Source organism: Mustela nigripes, chromosome 13 (genome assembly GCF_022355385.1).
Source record: "Mustela nigripes isolate SB6536 chromosome 13, MUSNIG.SB6536, whole genome shotgun sequence".
In the NCBI taxonomy this organism is placed as follows: Eukaryota; Metazoa; Chordata; class Mammalia; order Carnivora; family Mustelidae; genus Mustela; species Mustela nigripes.
In genome coordinates this window covers 29013348-29038428 of record NC_081569.1, presented here as the reverse complement: position 1 = coordinate 29038428, position 25081 = coordinate 29013348, and the positions used below count along the sequence as shown (strand labels likewise).

General features: G+C 46.4%; 1 protein-coding gene across 1 annotated transcript in view; it reads right to left on the bottom strand.

The window, feature by feature from the left end:
- SIN3A (SIN3 transcription regulator family member A) overlaps positions 1-18785 on the bottom strand; it is a 71277-nt gene extending 52492 nt beyond the window's left edge. The window contains exons 1-2 of the mRNA XM_059372065.1: positions 18488-18785; positions 144-365 (exon numbers count right to left, since the gene is read on the bottom strand). Coding sequence (XP_059228048.1) covers positions 144-332 — 189 coding nt within the window. The 5' untranslated portion in view covers positions 333-365; positions 18488-18785. The remainder of the gene's footprint in view (positions 1-143; positions 366-18487) is intronic.
- Positions 18786-25081: the final 6296 nt, after the last annotated feature.

The following is a 25081-nucleotide window of genomic DNA, read 5'->3' as shown; positions in this document are numbered from 1 at the left end:
TGCTATTTGCTGTATCTTACTTACAAATATCCCATATACATAATTTTGTATCTAACTGGATGCTTAATCCAATATTTTTTTCATTGGACGAAATCACCAATGCTCCTCCCTTACACTAAGTCCCCGGCTGCGCTCCAGCTCACCTGATAGCTTGGTGTCACGGAGTACTGAATTCCCGTGGCTGACTGCATGGTCTCAGACACTGCTTCATACACAGGAGGGGCAGGGGCAAGCACCCGGTGCTGGTGAGGAAAAGCCTCTGTGCTACCAGGGATCCGACGCTGCTGGGCCGCATACACCGGTGACTCCTGGTCATCCAAACGTCGCTTCATTCTGCGCTCATGCTCAGGGATGCACCACAAAACCTGCAGAAACCAAAAGCACCGACATGCAAACTAGTTCACACATCTATTTGATGTGTACAACAGAGGACTGGGCACCCAAATTTATTAAAAGCTCAATTCCCAAAACCAACTATTGACTTCATCCTGGAGATGATCACTGGCTAGTTTAGGTGCATGCTTGCACACACAGCTCCCACAGTGGATGGTGTTATCACAACTCAAAGACAAAAGCTTAAATAATAACACACTCTGAATTAACTTGGGACTACAGAGTCAAAAAATTATCTCCAATTTAAAAACATGAAAATAGGGCGCCTGGGTGGCTCAGTTGGTTGGACGACTGCCTTCAGCTCAGGTCATGATCCTGGAGTCCCGGGATCGAGTCCCGCATTGGGCTCCCAGCTCCATGGGGAGTCTGCTTCTCTCTCTGACCTTCTCCTCGTTAATGCTCTCTCTCACTGTCTCTCTCTCAAGTAAATAAATAAAATCTTTAAAAAATAAATAAATAAATAAATAAATAAAAACATGAAAATATACCTTTCTTTTCTTTATTCTCTAGTTTTCTCCTCAAATGCCACCACTCCTAACATCAATGACATATTCATAAGCTACAAAAACATTCAAGTGCTTCTAATTCCTCTCAAAACCTAGTACTATAACTGTGGTCTAATTTTTAAAATATCAATAGTTTCAACAATTAAATACAATCATGAAAGAGCAGTAGGCCACAAGTAAGAGAACAATGGTTCTAGACTTGCCAATTTAAAGAGCTATGTACATATCAACAACTTCCTCATTCCATGAGTTTGTTTCTCCAACTATAAAATGACAGGGTTGGAAAAGATCTTTAGGTTACTTCCGACTCTAACATTCCTTAACACTAAGGAGATTCCAGAATCCCTTCTTAATAATATTCCTCTGTGGAGGCAGATGCAAAAAGTCTAGTAATATTCTGGGAGGGAATCCAGTCTGGTCTTTTGGGGGCTTTTCCAATAGCAAAGCTTCTTCAAGGTAGGGTTCTCTACAACTTTGCATTCCCCACAGTCCTACCACTTCACACACTCAAATACTGACCATGCAGAAGGGAAAGAATGAGAGTAATCATTAATATAATAATATTTAGCATATAATGAATCCTAAACACCATTCTACACAGTTTATAAATATTACTACAATTCCCACAACAACCCTATAAGCAAGGTGCTGTTATTCTCTATTTTATAAGTGAGGAAACAAACCTAATGACTAAGTAAACTGCCCAAGGCTGCACAGCTAACAGGCGAATTTTATTTGATCAACAGGTGAATTTGGTGAATTGATATTCCAGTTTTGGCTGCAGAACTAACAGGTAAAGGTGGAATATAAATTCACCAAATCTACCTCCAGAGCCTGAATTTTTTTTTTTTTAAGATTTTATTTATTTATTTGACAGAGAGAGAGATCACAAGTAGGCAGAGAAGCAGGCAGAGAGAGAGGAGGAAGCAGGCTCCCCGCCAAGCAGAGAGCCTGATTCGGGGCTTGATCCCAGGGCACTGGGATTATGACTTGAGCGGAAGGCAGAGGCTTTTTAACCCACTGAGCCACCCAGGAGCCCCTTGAGCCTGAATTCCTAATCACCTCAGTATCACCTACCTCTCACAGTGTAAGAAATAAAGGGAGAAGAGTCCCTTTACTTAATTAAGACACACATGCACTGAGCAACTTCAGCTTTCTTTGATCTCTCCCACACTTAACTCATTCATCCTTTCAGGCTCAACCCAACAAAGCAGGAAGGCTTGGCAACATTCACTCTTTAAATTAGCAAATATTCAGGGAGCAGAAATGAAGGAGGTAGGTGTCCTATAAAAGCTTAAAAACTATTTGGGAAAACCATATACAGCCTCACTAGTAGTCAAAGAAATATAAAGTAACATGACACTTACCCAAAAGCGACAGGCAGAAATTAAGAGAGAATGATGATACTGAGTGTGGGTGAGGGTATACGGAAATACTACCGGCAGAAGTTTTAACTGGCAGAGACTATGGGTTGGCAACTTATAGTATCCATTAAATTTTTAAAGATTTTATTTGTTTATTTGACAGACTGAAATCACAAGTAGACAGAGAGGCAAGCAGTAGGTGGGGAAGCAAGCTCCTGCCAAGCAGAAAGCCCAACATAGGGCTCGATCCCAGGACCCTGGGATCATGACCAGAGCTGAAGGCAGAGGCTTTAACCCACTGAGCCACCCAGGCGCCCCTCCATTAAATTTTTAAAGTTAAAATGGTCATACCCTTTCACATAGCAATTCCACTTTCAGGTGTCTGTCCTATACACCTGCCAAGTGTATTTACTGCAACAGAGTATGGAAAATCTAAATGCCTACCCATAAATGAATGAACTTAATATATCTATATTGGGTAAACTATGTAGCAATTAGAAAGACAGGGGTTCCTCTATAAAGAAAGCCCTCCAAAACATACGATTAAGTGAAAAGAACAAGCTACAGAATATATACAGTGTGATTTCAACACTCACACAGAATGTATTCGTTAACTTTGTGCTTCTCATTATAAATTTTGCATCATCAGAAGGAAAAAGCTATAAACAAATACTGAACTCTGGATAAGGATACACATGCTCAAATACTTAAGTGAAAGTGTACTAATGTTTGAAATTTACTTTGAAATACATTGAGGAAGAACGGATATATGACAAAGCAAGTACTATAAAATGGTAATGTAAAATCTAGTGTGCACAGGAATATTCACTGTAAAATTCTACCAACTTTGCTGTGTATCAGAAATTGTTCTTTCTTTTTTTTTTTAAAGATTTTATTTATTTATTTGACACACAGAGATCACCAGTAGGCAGAGAGGCACGTGGGGGGGGGGGGGGAGCAGGCTCCCGGCTGAGCAGAGAGCCCGATGCAGGGCTCCATCCCAGGACCCTGGGATCATGACCCGAGCTGAAGGCAGAGGCTTTAACCCACTGAGCTACCCAGGCACCCCTGAAATTGTTCTTAATAAAATGTTGGGAGGAAGGGCTAACAATACAAATAAGGTCATGAGCAGTACAAGTAAGTACTATAAATTTGGTAAGGAGTAGAAATGTGTATACTGGAAAAAACTCTATAGAGAAGGTAAATGTTTGGTTATATCCTGAAAATCGGAAATGAATTAGGGCATGGGGGTACACAGGATGATATTAAAATATTACAGTAACTTTGGACGTACAGGTGATAACAAGCCTTTTACAGTCTTTGCCATTTCATTTACTCCACAAATAATTCCCAAGAATCTACACATGCCAGACTCTGCTTTATGTGGGGGACCAGTACTGAACAGTACAGATTTCCTGCCCCACAACAAAGTCTTCCAAAAATGACTGTTGTTAAGTCAATGTGCTCCTCCCAAGAGTCCTGTCAGATGGGCACACCCAGAACTTTTATTTAGAGGGAAAGTGATACTCAAAAGAAATTAAGTGACTTGTTCAAGGTCACATGGCAAGGAGCTAGACACTCTCTCCTTGGAATGCATAACCAATCTGGAGTAGAAATACTGGACAGACAATAGTATCCTTGCTTGCAGAGAGGTCAGTGAAATTCCAGACTATCAGTATTCGAATGCCAAATAATGGAGCCACAAGAGTCAGACACAAAGCTACTTTCAAGCCCTGCTTCAGCTGACAGATTTTCATCCGCTACTATGGCCTCCAACTGTTTCAGATTTGGAGCTTACACTGTTATCAGAATTTTAGTCCATGAAGATAGAATTTAAAACAAGGAAACAAGAGGGAAAAAAGCACTTTGAGGGACAGAAATTTGTGAAGAAGGACTAACGTGAACAAACAATGGCAGCGGAACACTTAAAAAGTCATCTGGCCATGTGTTATAATAAAAAGTGGGAATAGCTCCAATTCATCATGCAAAGAAATCATAATTCCCAAATAAAGCAAGCAGAGCAGGATAATTCTGATATTGCAGGGCAGTCTTCTGGAATAGGACAGAACAACCAGTAAGCCACTGTGTCACATTTCAGACAAATTTTAAAAGGGCAGAAGTAAAAGCTAACCCTTTCAGAACGATAAATATAAAAACCAATTTTCTAGTTCTACACCTAAAATGTCTTTCATTACAGTAAAAATTTGGCCTTAGAAATCCAGACAGTTCTCCATGCTTAATAAAATCCAAACGGAAAATCCAACTTTCAAGAATCTTATCTTTTCATTTAAATTTTACAAATTAGGGGCAGCACCTGGGTGGCTTAGTAGGTTAAGCAACCGACACTTGATCTCAGCTCAGGTCCTGATCTCAGGGTTGTGAAATCAAGCCCTGCTTTATCTGTTTATGAAAGTAAGGAATAAATAACAAATAAATTCCATAAACTGGCTTAAACAGAGATGACAGAATTAAAGAAGTAAGAGTGTATGAACGAACTAAATTGCTCTATTATGGAGGCTTTTATGAATACAACTTTCTTTCTTTTTTTTTTTTTTAAAGATTTTATTTATTTATTTGTCAGAGAGAGAGCGAGTGAGAGCGAGCACAGGCAGACAGAGTGGAAGGCAGAGTCAGAGGGAGAAACAGGCTCCCTGCGGAGCAAGGAGCCCGAGGTGGGACTCGATCCCAGGACGCTGGGATCATGACCTGAGCTGAAGGCAGCGGCTTAACCAACCGAGCCACCCAGGCGTCCCATGAATACAACTTTCTTTTTGAAATGCATTTAATTTATGGTTGATCCTTTATAATGCCCCTTAATTTTGTACTGTTATCCTGAATTAGACACATTTTTAAGTTCCTTTACTTATGTAATTTAAAAAAATCCTCCAAAATTGTTCTTATTGGTGGTCAGCATCACATAAAACCACATTAAAGTGTCAGTTTTAATGGTCAGTTTACATCAATAAATACTGTGGAAAGACGGAAAGTTTCTCTTCAAAAGCAAATAAATTCTTATCAAAGCATATACTGAAATGTAATCATGTACTTTAATCCAGTGTAAGTGCCCACCAGTCAACCTCAAAACCTGTCCAAAAAACCACTTTTGGAGGGGCACCTGGGTGGTGCAGTCAGTTAAGCATTTAATTCTTGGTTTCAGCTCAGGTCCTGATTTCAGAGTGGTGAGGTCAAGCCCTGCATCAGGCTCTGCACTCAGCACTGAGTCTGCTTAAGACCCTCTCTCCCTCTGCACCGCGCCTGTGTGCCCTCACACACTCTCCCTCTTAAATAAAAATCTTAAAAAAAAAAAAAAAATCCACTTCAGGATTTAAATCTGCTAGAAAAGGAAAAGTATCCCAAAATAAATGAAAAATGTAATCTATTTCATTTTCCATTTTATACAAAATAATAGCTCCACGAAATAAACAACCCGTTCTTCTTAAAACACAAGATCTAATAATACCCAAGCACCCTGCATCAGTTTTACATTCTTCTAATGAAGTGGGCCTTAACCAGGAGAGTTTGCCAGAACCCCCCACCCCCCACCACATTTGTCAGCACATCTGTCAATGCCAGAAGCCATTTTGGGTTGTCATAGTTAGGGGACAGGAGTACGACTGACATCTCATGAATTCCCGAACATCCTAAAATGCACAGAATAATCCCCCACAACAAAGAATTATTTGGCCAAAACCTAATATAATGCTACCCCCATTAGGTACAAACCTTTTGTGAGCTTTGGTGGGATTATATCATACTGTGGTATGACAACAATTTTTGCCAAAGTAGCTCAAAACAGTCCTCTTGGTTGTTCAAAATATATCACTGTCTTTTTTTCCTTCCGGTTTTATATATTTATTTGACACAGAGAGAGAGATCACAAGTAGGAAGAGAGACAGGGGGATGCAGGCTTCCTGCTAAGCTGAGAGCCCGATTATGGGGCTCAATCCCACGACCCTGAGATCATGACCTGAGCGGAAGGCAGAGGCTTAACCCAATGAGCCACCCCATCACTGCTTTGTTTTAGGACATGTGATTTACCCTGAACCCTTGCTGTATCAGAAAAACTTATTTACCATTTGGGTGAAAAACAACTTTATTAGAAACTTTAGTAAGAATTTAAATAGCACGGGCGCCTAGGTGCATCCAGGTGGCTCAGTCGGTTGGGCACTGGACTCCAATTTCTGCTCAGGTTGTGATCACCCAGTGGTGGTGGGATCAAGCCTTGCATTGGGCTCCACTCTCCATGGAGTAGGTTGGATCTCTCTCCCTCTGCCCCTTCTGCCTGACCCCCTCCCCCATTCACACAAGCGCCTATGCACACTCTCTCTCTAAATTAAATAAATAAATCTAAAAAAAAAAAAAAAAAGGGTGACTGGGTGGTTCAGTTGGTTAACCGTCTGACTCTTGATTTCAACTGGGGCCATGATCTTAGGGTTGTGAGATCAAGCCCCAGGTTGACCTCCACACTCAGCAGGGAATCTGCTTGAGATTCTCTCTTTCTCCCCCTGCCCGTTTACCCCTCCCCCATCTCTAAAATAAAAATAAATAACTTTTCTTAAAGAGAATTTATATAGGGGTACTGAGTGGCTCAGTTGGTTTGTGTCTGACTTTGGCTCAGGTCATAATCCCAGGGTCCTGGGATCAAGTCCCACACGGAGCTCCCTTCTTAGCAGGGAACCTACTTATCCCCTCTCCCTTTCCCCCTGCTGTGCTCTCTGTCAAATAAATAAATAAAATCTTAAAAAAAAAAAAAGAACTTAAATAGCAAATCCTAATTTTTATTTCCTACTTCCCTGGTTTTGGATATATAAATACCCAAAACAGTTAATATCCTTAAAAATGCAACTGACTTTGGTACCTGGGTGGCTCAGTGGGTTAAGCCTCTGCCTTTGGCTCAGGTCATGATCCCAGGGTCCTGGGACTGAGCCCCACATTGGGCTCTCTGCTCAGCAGGGAGTCTGCTTCTCCCTCTTCCTCTGCTCCTCTCCCTGCTCATGCTCTCTTCTCAAATAAATCAATACACTCTTTTAAAAAAATGAATCACCAGTAGCTTGTAATGAATAAAGCTACGTCTGTGGCAAAAATATCTGTAAAAAGAAGAAATGACAAGGACAGAAAATTTCAACTGAGGGGCGCCTGGGTGACTCAGTGGGTTAAGCTCAGGTCATGATCCCAGGGTCCTGGGATTGCATGCGGCTCTCTGTTCAGCAGGGAGCCTGCTTCCCTCCTCTCTCTGCCTGCCTCTCTGCCTACTTGTGATCTCTGTCAAATAAATAAATAAAACCTTTAAAAATAAAAAATAAAAAAAATAAAATGCAACTGACAAGTCACCAAATATCACACATGAGGTTGGAACATAGTCATTCTGTAAATTCTGATTTCAGATACATCTCTATTAAAGTTCTAACTTATCACCACTTTGGGATTTTTTTTTCTTTTTTTGTATCACCATACACAATACTTTGAAAATTTAATTCTTAATTTTATTGTCAAGGACAATCATCTTCTTTGCTCTACAGCTGCAAGCGTTCTCAGTTTTAGGCTAATAAACGCCAATTAGAATGATCTATCCAATGTTTTTTCATTTCTATATCCTGTTTCCTTCCAATCACTTCTGTACACCTGCCTTTAGTAAATGTCCACTCACAAGTCAGTTTCAGTGCATAAACATCCTAGAAGATGAAAGAACACAATCATATACCCTTTTAGCAAATTGAAATGGTTTTGATTCACATTAAAACACTTCATTCCGGGACACCTGGGTGGCTCAGTTGGTTGGACGACTGCCTTCAGCTCAGGTCATGATCCTGGAGTCCTGGGATCAAGTCCCGCATCAGGCTCCCAGCTCCATGGGGAGTCTGCTTCTCTCTCTGACCTTCTCCTCGTTAATGCTCTATCTCACTGTCTCTCTCTCAAGTAAAAAAAAAAAATCTTTAAAAAAAAAAAAAAAAAAAAAAAAACACTTCATTCTGAAGTCCTTCCTGCTGAACAACTACCTGGATGATATCATTATTTCTTACCCACCTCTCAAAAATACGTGGTGTACATGTTACGTTCTTCATTCTGAAAAAGTGCATCGTACTGTCACCTAAAGACTACACAGTCTGTGAAGAGGCACACAGTTTCACCACCATCGCCCCAGTCTAGCCGGCTGCTGTCTGCTGGACTGTGTCTCTCTGCTAGCTCCTCTGATACCTGTGAAGGGTTTTCCTCTGTTTTTATTTCTCTTTGCCATTACAGGAGGCAAAAAAATGAAAGATTACCAAATATGTTCCCTGAAAGCTTAAAAAAGTTGTAAAAATAGTATAAAAAATGGTCATATACCTTTCACTCAGATTCCCCAGCTGCTAATGTCTTACAGATTGTTTAAGATGGTATCTCCCAACTTTTTGTACACCATCTTGGAAGATGCTGTAATGCTTCAGGCAAAGCAGTAAGAAAACTGAAGTGTACAGTGATGATCTATTTTACCACTGCATTATCCTTCTAGGCAATGCCATCATTCTTCCCTTTTCTTATTATTTTACTCTTTTTTAGTATAATAGGGAATAATTGATGAGCAATGATGAAATAATTCGTAGGATGATGAAATACCAAAATGTTTCAAGCTATAGAAAACTAAGATCATTAAGATCCCATAATATAGGGACGCCTGGGTGGCTTAGTCAGTTAAGAGTCTGTCTTTGGGGGCCCCTCAGTGGCTCAGTGCGCTGAACCATTTGCCTTCCCATTTGCCTTCGGCTCAGGTCATGATCCCAGTGTCCTGGGATCAAGCCCCGCATCAGGCTCTCTGCTCAGCAGGGAGCCTGCTTCCCTTCCTCTCTCTGCCTGCCTCTCTGCCTATTTGTGATCTATCTACCAAATAAATAAATAAATAAATAAATAAATAAATAAATAAGTCTGTCTTCAGCTTGGGTAGTGATACTGAGGTCCTGGGAGTCCCAAGTCCCATGTTGGGATTCCTGCTCAGTGGGGAGCCTGCCTCTCCTTCTGCCGCTCCCCCTGCTTGTGCTCTCTCTGGCAAATCAGTAAAAAGTTTTAAAGATCCCATAATATAGTTCAGATGTATAAATGGTAATAGCTCAAATGAGTTTATCTCATTAAAATGAAAATAAGTAAATTCTCTCTTTGGTATAAAACAGACTGAACATAAATAACAGAAGATAAGCTAGCTACAGCTATGAAGAAAGCATTGTAATTATGACCTGAGGAGTGCTTGGGTAGCTCAGTCAGTTAAGCATCCAATTCCTAATTTTGGCTCAGGTCATGATTGCAGGATCATGAGATCAAGCCCCCACCTTGGGCCCCATGCTGAGTGTGGAGCCTGCTTACAATTCTCTCTCTTGCCCTCTCCCTATGCCCCTCCCCACCTCACACTCTCTTGTTCTCTCTTGAAAAAGAATAGGACTTGAGACAGTTAACAGGACAGGTAGATGTGTCACTTAACCTCATCCTGTATTTACTCTATTAGCTATCTGCCCCCACACAGGCCTGGGCACATATATCTTTAACCAATTTTGTATTCTCCCCTGTGCATAGCATACAGTCTTGCCTATGGCAAAATTCAAATCACTCACTCATTCATACATGCACCCTCTAATATTTATTGAGTCCACAGTACGTCCCAGGCATTCTTCTTGGAGCTAGGGAAATAGCAGTAAACCAAAAAGTCTCCTCCTTCATGAAGTTTACATGAAGAGGGAGAAAAAGACAGTACACAAGGTGTTCAGAACACTAGACAGTGACAAGCACTAAGAAGAAGCATTAAGAAGAAAAAGAGAAGGGTTTTTGAAATTTTACATAAGAGTGACTAAAGAATATCTCACTGATACAGTAACTTTTGGGTAAAAGAAGTGGAGAGCTAACCATGTGGAAATCAGTGAATTACAGGCAGAAGGAAAAGGAAATGCAAAGACCCTGATGTATATATGTGCTTAATATTTTCCAAAAACAGCAAAAAGACTGTATAACTGGAACAGAATGAAGGAAAAAACAGACTGATAGAAAATGTAGAGGTAATGGGGTTGGGGACAGTGGGTAAGGAGCATACTGTGTTTGCTCTCAGAAGTCATATAATGAGGATTCAAGCTTAATCACCAGACTGACCTGGGAAGCCACTGGTGGGTTTCAAGCAGAAAAGTGACATGGTCTGAATAAGGTTTTAAAAGACTCACTTGGACTGCTGTGCTAAGAACAGCCCAAGAGGAGCTGAATAACAAAGCAGAGGGAACACTTAAGGTAACTGAAACAATTCAAGTTAGAGATGTACTTACATTCACTGCTACAGTTGGGAGTAGGGTGGTGGTGGTGGTGGTATTTAGTGATCAAATTCTGAGTAGTATTTTCAATATAGAGTAAAAATGACTTACTGAAGATTAAATACAAGTAAGACAGAAAAAAAGAGGTCAAAATGCCTATTAAATATCCAAGAAGAAATATGAAGAAATAAGAAGTGGGCCACGGGTTATGCTCACCTCTAGTACAGGGGAGAGGTCCGCAATTAAAGAAAGCTGGGAGTTATCAGCATTGTTTGGATTTTAGAAAGGTGAGAATATACAAGGTAACTCTCCTTAATTAAGCACATTCACATCTCTGTACCACGTGAGACAGTCTAGACCCGGCTGGTGGCTATTAATCAGTTGTGGTACCAAACTTACCAAACAAACAAACAAAAAATTCTTACGCTTCAGAACTGCAGATAGGGATTACAGACATATATGTATCTTTCATTAGCCCACCAGTCTGCAAGGATATCATATCAGCAGGACTGAGGAAGTACCCACAACCATGATGCTCTAAGTACAAATAACATGCAGACACACAAGACAGAAAGGTGATGAGTAGTACAAAAACAAAAGAAGGGAAGGGCAAAAAAAGAGACGTATGCCTTCGAAATTGCTACTAATAAATGCTTGACTCTGAAGCCATTTGCAACTAAAGAGATGTAGTTAACAAACTTTAAAATGCAATTTGAGTTCAGTTCGTATACTTTTTATTACCTATTACGTGCCAATATTATTCTAGGCACAGAGGCTATCACAAAAATTAAGTTCCAGCCTAGATGGTCTAAGTTAGTGGTACAGCTCTTGCTAAGGAAAACCAGTTGCCCCACAAATGTATAGGGGCAAAAACCTCTATACGTTTGATTATATTTGACAACAATTCTCACTAGGCATGTCTTCTGAAGAGAGACCCCAAAATAAAATTACATAATTAAAGGAAGCCAAGGTTTTTTGGTATTTTTAATATGTCGTTAAAAAACAATTAAGACAGATAACTGTCTAAATACAATTAGAATTTACACTTAGGGGTGCCTGGGTGGCTCACTTGGTTACACATCGGACTCTGGATTTTGGCTCAGGTCATGATCTCAGGATCATGAGATCAAGCCCCACATTGGGCTCTGTGCTGAGCAGTGTCTCCTTGTCCCTCTCCCTCTGCTCCTCCCTCGCCCACCCTGCTTTTTCTCTCTCAAATAAATAAAATCTTAAAACAAAAAAGTGGCAGGAGGCACCTTGGTGGCTCAGTCAGTTAAACATTCAACTCTTGATCACAGCTCAGGTCTTGATCTCCAGGTCATGAGTTCACAACCCACGTCAGAGGGAACCTACCTTAAAAAAAAAAAAAAAAAAAAAAAAAATGACACAAACCCAAGATTCTCTGAAATGTTTGTAAATAAGATAAAGCAATAATGGCAGAATACACTATCCTCCTGGGTACGCTGCTGAATAACCTTAACCTTAACAAAAAAAGTATCCAGAAGTATTACTTGAGCTGTAACCAGAAAAAGATAAAAATCCCAAGATATTACTTCTACTACTCACTTAACTGAAGTAGAACTAGGAAGGCACTTGAAGGAAAGGAAGTATTAGGAAACAATAGCTGGCCATATTAGCGTATCTAGAGCTTCACATGGTAGCAGTAACATATGTGCCAAGTCCCTAATTTCTTCACTATGATTCTTATTCTTAAACACCTTCCAAAGCAGTAAAAGCAATCAGGTCTATAAACTGAAGAGAGAACAAGATTCACAAACTCTAGAAGAGACTACAATTCATGTGTGAATTTCAACATAATGCCACTCTTTCTAAAAGACACTCTCCCAAAACACTCTCTAGGGGTACTCTGAGATGTCTAAGTTCATACATTCAACAACCTGCTTCAACTGGATCTGTGATTTCAAGCTTCATCCTCCTGCTGCTCATTCAGTGTCATCTCCTCCTCCACCCCAAAAGTAGGGTCTCCCTCCTCTGAATTCCTTTCAGCTCTCTATAGTTGACTCTTACAGCACTCAATCTCCACTGATGTGTAATAAAATCATCATGTAAATATCTGCCTTTCCTTCTAAGAATGTAAACTTTTCTGGGACAAAGATTCCTCCTGTGTCAGACCAGGGCTACTTAAGAAGGTGCTCAAGAAATGGGTGTTGACCTAGTTCCCCTTTAGAATCAGAGTTCCAGTCTTTTCCCTCAGAGCTGCTTTCAAAAGCACAACGCTGGGTCCTCAAAAAATTAAACACAGAATTATCATTTGATCGAGCAATTCCACTTCTGAGTATATACCCAAAAGAATTCAAAGCACGTACTTGAAGAGGTATTTATATATCCATGTTCTTCGCATTATTCACAATAGCCAAGAGGTGGAAACAAACCAAATGCCCACCGATAATGTGAATCACTAAAAAGTGATATATACATATAATGGAATATTATTCACCGTTAAAAAGGAAGGTAATTCTGACATGTGCTACAACATGGATAAACCCTTGAGGACATTATTCTAAGTGAAGTAAGCCAGACACAAAAGGACAATTACTGTAGGACTCCACTTAAATATCAAGAACCTAGAGTAGTCAAACTCACACAAACATAAAGTAGAATGGCTGTTGCTAGGGGCTGGGGAGAGATTTAAAGGGCCTGTTGGGGTGTTGAGTTTGGGGTGCCTGGGTAGTTCAGTCGATTAAGCAACCAACTCTTGATTTCAGTTCAGGTCATGATCTCAGGGTCCTGAGATCGAGCCCCACAGAGGGCTCTGCACTCAGTGGGGAATCTGCCTCTTTCTTTCCCTTCCTCTCCCTCTGCCCCCCTACTTCATGCACACACTCATGAGCTAAAATTATAAAATGCTTAAAGATAGATAGATAGATAAATAAAGGAGCTGTTGTTTGATGGGTACAGAGTTTCAGTTTGGAAAGATGAAAAAGTTCTGGATGGATAGTTGTAATGGTTGCACAACAAAGTGAGTGTACTTAATGCCACTAAATTGTACACTTAAAAATAGCTGAAACGGTAAATTTTGTCACATATGTTTTACCTCATATGTTTACATATGTTTTACCTCAATAGTTTTTAAAAGCACACTGCTCCTTCACTGTTTACTATCCTTAGACCAGACACAAATGAAGTGTAGAATTAAGAGCAGGGACTCTGGAACCAGAACACCAGGGTTCATGCTTATCATGGCCACTTACCACAGTTTTAACCTCTCTGTATCACTGTTTCTTCATCTTTAAAACATGGACTTCACAGTACCCACTAGACAAGGTTATCATGAAAATTAAATGGATTAATAAATGTACAGTGCCAGGGGCACCTGGGTGGCTCATTGGGTTAAGCCTCTGCCTTCAGCTCAGGTCATGGTCTCAGGGTCTTGGGATTGAGCCCCGCATCAGGCCCTCTCCTCTGCTCAGCGGGGAGCCTGCTTCCTCCTCCCTCTCTGCTTACCTCTCTGTCTACTTGTGATCTCTTTCTCTCTCTGTCAAAAAAGTAAATAAAATCTTTAAAAAAATAATAATAAATAAATGTACTGCCTAACTCAGTGCCTGGGACATAATGGCTCAATAAATGGAAGTTCTTACTGGGGTGTGTAGGTGGCATAGTTGGTTAAGACTCCCACTCCTGGGGCACCTGGGTGGCTCAGTCGTTGACTGTCTGCCTTCGGCTCAAGTCAAGATCCCGGGATCCTGGATCGAGCCCCACATTGGGCTCCCTGCTCAGAGGGAAGCCTGCTTCTCCCTCTCCCACTCCCCCTGCTTGTGTTCCCTCTCTCGCCGTCTCGCTCTCTCTGTCAAATAAATAAATAAATCTTAAAAAAAAAAAGCCTCCCACTCTTGGTTTCAGCTCAGGTCCTAATCTCAACCTGAGCTGGTGCACAGTCTGCTTGAGATTCTCTCTCCCTCCCCATTTGCCCCCTCAGCTTGTGTGTGCGTGCTCTGTCTTTCTAGGATAAACAAATCTTTATTTTTTAAATTTTTTTTAAAGATTTTATTTATTTTTTTGTCAGAGAGAGAGAGGAGCGAGAGTGAGCACAGACATAGTGGTAGGCAGAGGCAAAGGGAGAAGCAGGCTCCCCGCCAAGCAAGGAGCCTGATGTGGGACTCGATCCCAGGATGCCAGGATCATGATCTGAGCTGAAGGCAGCAGCTTAACCCACTGAGCCACCCAGGTGTCCCTATTTTTTTAATTTTTTAAAAAATAAGTCTTTAGGGGTACCTGGGTGGCTCAGTGGGTTAAGCCTCTGCCTTTGGCTGAGGTCATGATCTCAGGGTCCTGGGATCGAGCCCCACATCGTGCTCTCTGCTCAGCGGGGAGCCTGCTTCCCTCTCTCCTGCCTGCCTCTCTGCCTAATTGTGATCTCTCTCTGTCAAATAAATAAATAAAATCTTAAAAAAAAATAAAAATAAATCTTTGGAAAAAAATGAAAGTCATTTTTCAAGCAGAGGGTACAGTTCTAAAAAGCATGTTAATAGAGCGCCTGGGTGGCTCAGTTGGTTAACAGGCTGGCTCTTGACTGCAGCTCAGGTTATGAGCTCAGGGTCCTGGGATGGAGCCCCAGCATTGGGTGGTTCTGTGCTCAGGGGTGAGTCTGCTTGAGGATTCTCTCTCTCCCTCTACACCTGCCCCCACTGCACTCCCTCTGACTACTTATGATCTCTGTCAAATAAATAAATAAATCTTTTAAAAAATTTCTTTTTAATTAAAAAATTAAAAAGCATGTTAACTATCATTTTTAGGAGAATCTACAGAAAGTAAAGCTTAACAACTCTTAGTAGTATTACTCAGAAGAGGAAGAAAGCCTTTTAATTTTTTTAAAGACTTTATTTATTTGTCATAGAGAGTGAGCAAGAGCAAGAGAGGGCAAGCAGCAGGCAGAGGGAAAGGCAGGCTCCCTGCCCAGGAAGGAGCCCGGTGCCAGACTCGATCCCATGACCCTAGGATCATGACCTGAGCCAAAAACAGACCCCCAACTGAGCTATGCAGGCAGCTCCAGAAAGCCTTTTAAAGCCCTTCACTAGGGGGGCCCAGGTGGCTCAGTTTTGCTCAGGTCATGATCCCAGGGTCCTGGCTGTACCACGCGTAGGGCTCCCTGCTCAGCCAGAAACCTGCTTCTCCCTCTCCCACTTCCCCTGCTTGTGTTCCTCTCCTGCTGTCAAACAAATAAATAAAATCTTTAAAAAAAAATAAATAAAGCACGTAACTAGATTACTGAATGACAGGGACATAATCTTTTTTTTTTTTTTTAAGATTTTATTTATTTAATTGACAGAGAGAAATCACAAGTAGATGGAGAGGCAGGCAGAGGGAGAGAGAGAGGGAAGCAGGCTCTCCGCTGAGCAGAGAACCCGATGTGGGACTCGATCCCAGGACTCTGAGATCATGACCTGAGCCGAAGGCAGAGGCTTAACCCACTGAGCCACCCAGGCGCCCAGGGACATAATCTTTTAATTCGACTAAAATTCGCAGCCATTAACATCTGCCTTGAAAAGATCTCCAGTTATCTTGTCTGTATTTCAGATGTAAACAGACTAAGCTTTGCCAATAATCTTATCAAATTACTACATACCTCTTTGCTTAACAAATAAGAAAAACACTCTTACTCCACGGTAAAACCATCTTAATTACAAAATGCCAATCTATCATCTAGGGTCTTAACTCTGACAAAACTACAGTATCTATCATACTGATATTTGGAGAGCTAAGAAGCATTTATAAAAACTTTCCTAATATAGTATAACCAGGTTCTTACTTGAATCCTTAAAGCATATCTGGGACTTCTGATCCTGGTGCCCCAAGAGACAACATATTAAGGGCATGACTTAGGTCTTCCGTGTTTCCCAGCAGACAGCACTGCAAATGGTGGGAACAACTATGTGTTGACCAAATCTTCCTCAGTGGTAGACTGTACTATCATCACTATCTTTGGCAATCTATACGTCAGAAAAAACACCCAGGCTTTCTGTCTCCACACCAATTCTACCACAGTCACAACTGCTCAAATGAAAAAGCTACCTTTGCCATTGCTACTTCCTTAACTGAGATGGGACTTACTCTCTTCTCATGAATATGGGCCAGGACATCAAGCTCTCAGTCCCAACTGAACAAAGCACAAATCCAGAATTTAACTTCAGTTCAGGTATCAGCCAGAGGGCTTACTCAGATTTTCGTCTATAAATATATTCCTTTGCATTTATTTTCTCATGAAAAAATATAAAAAACAATAATTTCTCTTAAGAAAAAAGAATGTTATCAATTCAAAGCAAAAAACTGATTTAAAATCATTCATTATGGGGCACTTTGCTGGCTCAGCCAGAAGACCATGCAACTCTTGTCTCCTGAGCTCGATCCCCATGTTGGGTGTAGAGCTTACTTTAAAAAAAAAAAAAAAAAATTTAAAACAGTTCATTAAACATGAAACGTCGTAAGGCAACTCCCCAAAACAGGTCGGAGGGCAATGCTACAAAAGTCACATACAAGTCCTCGACTTCACCCTCTGTTAACAAAACGGCAAGAACGCTGTTTTATAGAATATAAACAGAAATAGTCTTGATGTTCTAACAGAATTATACAAAACCATAAGAGAAGGCTTTTCAAGAATACCTGTAGTTACCTAAATTGCAACTTATTTCTTTGTGAAGTTAAGCTCACATAGCAGAACCACCTGTATATACAATGAAAGCATTCAAAAATGTAACAGCCGAAGAAATCAGAGTATTTTATTCAGAAATTTTTAAAATCACCATCTTTTATGAACACATCGTTTTAAATAGTAAAATGTAAATCCAACCCTTCCTTTCCTATATCTCCGCCTAGTTAAAGACTTTTTCTGGCTAACTGGATTTGAAGTCCTAAGGCACCTAACTGTGGCCAAATCCAACTACCCACTACCCTATTGGCTCATAGGAAACCCCGCCCCGAACAGCCACAATAACGGAACATCAAGGGAACTCCAAGAAAGGTTGTCCCCGGCTACATTTCTAGTCTCTGATGACTCTCCGCCCCTCCCCCCAACAATCACCGCTGCGGAAGCATGGTCACAGCACGAGCAGCCACTCCACCGCAAGACTCCAACGAAAGGACCTTGAGCACCTCGCCCCAATAATTACAATTCGGGGAGGGGGGAGTGGCAGTGATCATGCTCCCAATCTCCAAGGCTGAGCGGTGCCATCGACGCTGCGTGGAGCTAAGCAGAGACAACAGCTCTGGCACCCAGTTCCCCTGCCCCAGGCAAAAGGCATGGCCGAGCCACAGGAGTAAGTACTGACACCTCCGCAGCTCAGAGTCAGCGGGAGCCCCTCCCATCCCACCGAGACGTAGGGCGGGGCAGATCTGGGCGCCGCGACTCCAAGCCAGACCGGACAGCGGGCTTTCCCGAACCCCGCCTCACTTGCCAAGGAGGCGGAAACCGGGGGGAAGGGGAGGACGGCCTGGGGGAGTGGCATCGCCGCTCCGTACGGCCCCTCCGGCCAACCGGAGCCCGAGAAGGCGGAGGAAAGCCGACTTCACGCCCCCTCCCAGCCGCGCCCCGAAGCCACACGCGGGAGACCCCTTGCCCGTCCCCCCAACCCCAGCATGCCAGTGCGCGGCTGCCCAGCCGAGGCCCCGCCCACCTCGGGAAGACAGGAGGGGTGGTCGACCGCAAACAGCACTTAGCCAGGGCCGCCCCGCCCCTTTCTCCACAATCGCACGCGCGCGCCGGCCCCGCCCCTGAACGGCGGCGCGAGAGCCCGCCCCCTCCGCGCGCACCGGGACTACGCTCTCCTCCCCCTCCCGCACGAAGAGCTACCCCGCTCCGCCCCCCACCCCCCTCACACATCCACACACCTCCCGCCCGCCTGCTCTACGGGAAGCCGAGGAGGTCAGCCCCCCCCTAAAAATACACACCCTCGAGTCCAGCGTTACCCTCCACCAGGCTCCCCGCCCCGACCCAGGCCCGGCGTGCTCTCACCGCAAAGCTGCTCCGGCCGCTCCTCTCTGCGTGTCCCTCTCGGCGTGAGCCTTGGGCTCAGCAGGGAGGCCCCGAGAACGGCGCAGGCACAGGCCCGCCGAAGCGGACTGGCAGCCTCCTCTCCGCTAACGAAACGGTCACAGGCCCCGGTGCCCAGACTGGGAAGGAGGGAGGGAGGGAGGGAGGGAAACTCCGAGGGGGGAAGGGGAGGGGGGGAAAGATGGAGAAACCGTCTCCGCCGCCTCTACCGCCGCGGCCGCTTCTCTGTTACCCGGGAAATCCCGCCCACTCCCCCGGCCCGCCCCGCAGAGGGAAGACTCAATTTCGCTCCACCACAGGCCGCATTATCCGCCCGTCAAAGGCTTAACCAATCGCTGTGCCCTGCCTGCCGGCTGCCCGCCCCTTCCCCCTCGGCTGGGAGGGGAGGGGGAGCCGCTCACCTTCTCCACGCCCCTATTGGCGGGGAGCTTCCCTAACTCAACCCCGCCTATTGGAGACGAATTGCAGAATCCCACCCCCACGCCTCAACACTATTGGAGGAAGCAGGGGAACTCTTCACATCTCATTGGAGGACTCCACATATCCCGCCCCGTGCGGTCTCAGCCACAGGCCCAACAAGTCGGCTCCCGCCCTCGCCGGTCATAGCATTGGAAGGTAAGTAACCGATGTGGGGTAAAATGTCCGTAAGTGAGACAAGCTCCGCCTCCAACCACCCGATTGGAGATCTCGGCGCCGGTAGCAGCCTCCATTGGCCAGGACGCCCGTCTAGAAAGGACCTGACTCCGCCCCGCGCGAGGAGGCTGAACCTTAGCAGTCCTTTTGTGGAATGTTTACACTAGAGACTGAAGTGCAGAGAGTTCCAGGGCCCGAAACAGGAGGGGGCGCGGAGCTCAGCAAGCTGAGATCCGAAGCCCTGGGATTTGAAGGGGAGAGGCACCAGCACTACCACCGTGGAGGATCCCTTACAAGAAAAAAAAAAAAGAAAGAAAAAGGAAAAGAGCCTCATTCTATCCAGTTCTCTCTACAATTTACATTTCCGCACTCTGCCTCCTTGTAAACACAAATATCCAGAGCAACCGGATCCGTACAGCTCCTATCAGTACGTACAGAATTAAGAGCTGAAGACCAAAGCCGAAAAATAGCCCCAGTGATTGCCAGCGCTCTGCTAGGGGTGGCTGCACACCTCTAACACCAACAATCCCTAAACTTGAGTATGCAGTCCTAAGAGGGCGGAGATAACCAAAAAGAAGGCAGGGCCCTAACAGCCACCGCCCTGGCAAGCCTCCGGAAGGCGGAGCATGAGGTGTAAGGCGTTTGCGATCTCCCGGATAGATCTGGAGGCATACTCCAACTCGAACTGAATCAGAAAACCAAACAGGCCACAGTATAAATGAACCTTCACCCCACGCTTCATACAAAGAATAAAAATTCCACAGTTGATGACAAAAGAATAGAATGGCTGTTCACCTACTCCTTTAGCCAACAAGTGTTAATGGCTGTCCCTAAGCCTTCTCTGTGTAGGTTATAGTGCTTCAACCGCACAGAGACAAAGTGCTTGCAATGCCTAGGTTGCTTTTATTTATTCATCAAATGAGGCGGAGAACTGACGCTGGCCCTGCTTTGGGGGGCGCTCAAGGAGCGCCAGGAAAGGAGGGGGCGGGACTAGAATTTTCCCGCTCTCGGGCAAAAAGGCTACTCCCCCGAGAGCCCTGTCAGTCCCCAAGTGGCAGGCCCCAGGGAACCCGCTCCCAGGTCCTATCTTGTCCTCCCTCTGCAATCCACCGGAGACCGCAACGAAACCAGCGCTGGCAACAGGTGGGTCTGACTCCAAGGATGGCTTCCAGCCGCAAGGACAAGGCACTGAACTGTGAACTCCATGAGTAGCTAACTGATGAAAGACAAGCCCTGCCCAAAGACGGAGCTCTAAAAATAAGTCACACCAACGAAAGCGACCCTCGAGTCAAACCTCTCCGAAGTTAGGAAGAAGCGACACTTATACAGAACTTATGGAAGGTACCTTTCACTCTGGGCCGTCCCCTGCTCCCTAGACTGGGTGCCACACGACGCTCCACCTGGACGTCAAGAACCACTTCGAATCCAAGCAGGATTGGGCCGCCCCCGACTCCTCTGCCCAGTAGGGGGTGAACCACCCCGGACCTTGCTTAAAGCACCCAGGCCAAGCTTAGGGTGCTCAGAGTTTTAGATAAAGCCACCTACGGACAAGCTGCCAGCGTCCGCGGCGCTCTCAAGTGAAATTCAGGGCGATCTCGTGGAAGTCAAGAGGCGCGGGAACGGCCAGGCCACAGGGTCAGAACTTTAGTAATTGGCCCGGAAGGCCAGATCCACCCCTCCTCCCCAACCGTGCAGAACCCCTGGAGCCGAGGCCCCCGAAATCCACTCAAGCCGTTAACCCCTAACTTCATCGCAAAGCTACCAGATCTCGAGCCTTAGAGGAATCATTGTGTGCCTTTCAGCTCTCTTCGCCCCCCTAGGCCCCCCCCTCCCCCCCCGCCAAGAACTCCAAACCCGGGACTTCCGGGCGGGAGCACAGTTCGAAGGAGCAAGGCGGGACTCACATGTGCGGAGCGCGCACACAGGGTAGGGGAGGGGGCGGAGTACAGGGGGTGGACTTCCCCCTCCCAGCTCGCTCGGGCGGAGGGGGCGGAGACTATCTATCTCACCAATCAGGAGTGGGGGCGGGACCTTGCGCCTCACGTAAGCCGCAGGAATCCTCCCTCCGCCCTTCACGGAAAAAAATCCTAGCAACTTAAACTCCAGCCCGGCCTCCGATAGGCGGAGCTCTGGAGAATGTCATCCAGTCGAGAACCGAGAAGGAAAAAAGGGAGTCTCGTCCAGCCAGTGGAAGACAAGAGAAGGCGGGCCCTCTGGAAGAGCCCGAGGTGGGTGGAAGAGAGAGGGAAAGGCCCCGCCCCTCAGCTCCCCTCCGGGCGGGTTGCACAAGCGGCCGCTGGAGTAGATAGTAAACAGGCTAGGCCGAGGAGTGGAGGCAGGGGCAGCTCAGCGCTCCGTGGGCCGCGGCCCCGGCGCCTCCTCTCCCCGCGTCGCCCCACCCGACCCCGGCGGTTAGCGCCGGCGCCCCGCCTTCCAGCCCGCGGCCGCCATCCCGGCTGACAGGCGCGCCCCCCGCGCCCCTCCCCGCCCGCTGATGCATTTCCTTTTCCCGATTCCGAGCGTGGAGACTGTTTTCCCAGTTTCCGACCTTCACTGCCCCTTTCAGGCCACCCCCTCGTGGGCGCGCTCACACGCCCGCGCCCCCGCCCCCGCACCTTCAGCGGACGAGCCGCACGGCCGGGGGAGGGGAAGGGAGCCGCCGCCGCCGCGGCCGCCCTGGGGTGGGCGGGGAAGGAGGCAGCTCCATGTTTGCAAGGGGATCAGCTGGGGCCGCGGGTCGAAGCCGCCACCGAGTTCCTGGAGGTTTTCCGCACCCCCGGGCCGAGTTCCGCGCGGGCTCGCGGCCTGGCGGGTTCCGGCGCCGAATGCCGGCTCTACTGCCACAGCCCGGGAGTTCGGAGAACACAGACCGGCGCTCCGCGGAGCCGGTGCCCAGGCGCGGGGGGCTCTTTCCGGTGCCCTCCCCCGCCGCCGGTCGCCCCTCCCGCAAGTCCGGCATTGCCCCCGCCCCCAGAGTCCATAACAACCGCGGCCCACGGCGCCCGCGCCTCTCGGATCGCGCCCACCGCCCCCTCCGCCAAGTTTGCGGACCGAAACAAAACCTTCCGGGCGGCTGCCGCCCTCACCCAGCACGGTTAGCGGGGAAAGCTGCGGGCTTCGGCTCGCTCGCGAACTCCAGCTCTCAACCAACTCCGGGCGCCGCGGGCTTAGTGGGCCTGGCCCGCCGGGCTCAGGCCGCCGCCCCCTGCCGAGCCCGCGCGCCGCAGCCCGGGCTCGGTTCCAGTCGGCGTACGGAATATCCCCTATTTTCTTCTTTACAATAATTTTTTTAAAGGCATTCCAGGAGCGAGTGGGGGGGAGGGAATCTCCCCCTGCCCGCCCCTTACCCAGTCCGCCTTCGAAACCTACCGAAACCGACTGCTCGGTGAAATAAACTAGGCAGCACGGCCGGCGCACTGGCGACCCGGGCCGGCCGACCCCCTCCCCACGAATCCGGCCCGGCTTGGAAACACACACACTGGCGAGCGGGCGGCGCCAAGAGCTCTCCTTCCTGGCCTGCCCCGCGCCTCCCTCGGCCGCCCGACTCCGAGCCTCCCCTAGCTCCGTCCCGGGGCCCACGGCGCCCGCACCGTGGCGGACCGGCCAGAGCCACTGGCCGGCGAGCTAGCCCCCCAAACGCCCGAGATTGGGGAGACCAAATTAAAAGCAGCTGTTTAACATACCTTCCGAGCCAGGCGAGGAGTCCTGAATGGGGAGGAACGCCTCCCACGGGCCATTGGCTCCCCGGCGCTAGCGTCAGTCAGCCTGGGCCCGCCTCCTCCCCTCGCTCCACCTCTTCCCCTTCATTGAACGCTCCCTCCCTCCAAAAAACATTAAATAAATAAATTAAACTCGTCGCGAGTGGGAAGCGCATCCGTGGCAGAGATCCCCATCTCTCCGGTCCCGCCCCCTCATTTCTTGAGACCGGTGAACTGGAAGGAGACCTGAGACTCAGAGATCCGCAGGGTGGGCTCGGAGGAGGAGCCAGCGGGGCTACCCGGCCCCACTTCCTTCGCACTCACACCCCATTTGGAGCTGGTAGGGGAGGCTGGCGGGGACATCCTAGCGACTGGCTGGAATGGCCCCACTCCCCAGGCTGTGTAACCTAGTCCGGTCCGGCCCATTCTGTTAGACGGCTACCTAAACGAGTGGTGTGAGCGGTTAAGTCCCGTGTTCAGGCAACCGGCGCTGGTCTGAGCACCTACCCTGGGTGAGGCAAACATTCATACTGCACCTGCTTCTGAGTGCGAATAGAGGCTGGATGAGATGCTCTCTCTGTACCCTGCAAGGGCTCCAGACCTACCCGAGTTGATGTTACAGCAAGAGCTAAGTAAGGTAAGGCAGAAATGTCTATATAAATAAACATAGAAGCTCAGAGCAGGGAGATTCTTCCTAGCTGAGGAAAACTGGGAAAGTCTTCGTGGAGGAGATGGCTGGCACTCAAGGAGGGTCTTTATGCTTTCATCAGGCAGAAATGAAGGGGGTCAAGTCATTTTTAGCAAAGGGCACAAAGGGGCAAGTGGAAAATATTGGTAAGGATCTTCAAATGTGGCTGTAGTAATGAAAATCAGGATTGGAGAGATGGAATCAAACAGCAGAAAACTTTAATACCTGGTTAAAATTCTTAGTCTTGCACAACATAATGTGCTAGCAGCATTGTTGCAGGACTACAGGCTCAGAGCTGTGGTTTAAGATGCTCGACATCTCAGGAGCTGGATTGGTTCTGAAAGTGGTTGAGTGAGGAGTGCCTATAAGCAGCAAGGTGAGGCACAAAGGCTATTGTAATACTGGGTTTGTAGACTACAGACATACATCTTCTGGTGGGAGCCATAATACATGGTGGAACCAAGGGAAATTTTATTTTCTCTCTCCCAGCCACCCAATCCAGAAGGCCTTGTCTTCTGTATCTCTCAAGTCAAAAACTCTCAGATCCTTCCATGAATCATTTGCTGTGCTTGTCCTGACTTCCAACCAGAAGTTGAAAGAGGCTACCCTACATCTCTGTGTTCAACAGAGCTAAGCCTGGGGACAGAGCACATGGAGTGAACAAGAAAGACCTGTGGATTGAGGCATCCAGAAAAGGAAGTTCATGTGGTCAATGTGGGATGTGCAGAATGTGAAAGGCTTTAGAGTCCTGTGGGCAGAGTGGGGCCTGATACTAGTTAGGCTGTCCCAACAATTCAGATGAGATGTAATGAGCACTTGACCAGAGCAGTGGCAGTGGGAAGCAAAAAGAATTAAAAAGGAGAGATGTATTTGAGAGAGACTTAAGGGGCCTGGGTGACTAATTCAGTTTTGATGATGGAGGGAAAGGAGTCTGTGGTCTGGTAGGTGAAGAGGTAGTAGAGTTTGAGGCTAGTGGCTGGGTAATCTGGGTTCTAGACATAGCCTGGCCAGTGACTGGTGATATATTTTTAGGCAAGTACTTCTTCCCCTGGGCCTGTTTCCCTCCTGTAAAAGGAGGGTGGAAATTGGAGTAGAAGGGTAGGCTCTAAGAACCCTTCCCTCACTCGGCATCTATAGGGAAGGGGATTATCTAATGGGGAGGGAAGCTTGCCATTAAGGAGAGAGGACAGGTTGGAAGAAATACTGATTTGGGAAGGACAGTGGATCATCTCATGTGAAATGGGGACTAGAATTTGGGAGGTAGCTTGATTGATGGAATCATTGAAGGAGAGGGTGTGGAGCAGGGAAGACCAGGAGATGTGGACTGTGTAGTTAGTAGGAGGCCCAGTACCTAGCAGGGCCATGGAGGTCAAGGTTCATTCTCAGACCAGGGGGCTCCCTAGGGTGAGAACCAAGTTTTTCTGATTCAGAATAGAAATCCCCTGATGTCTGGAGGCCCATCTCAGATTTCTACTTTTTTTCCGAAGAGGTTCTGCCCTAGATGAAGGCATAACAGATACTGTGTGAATATGAGAT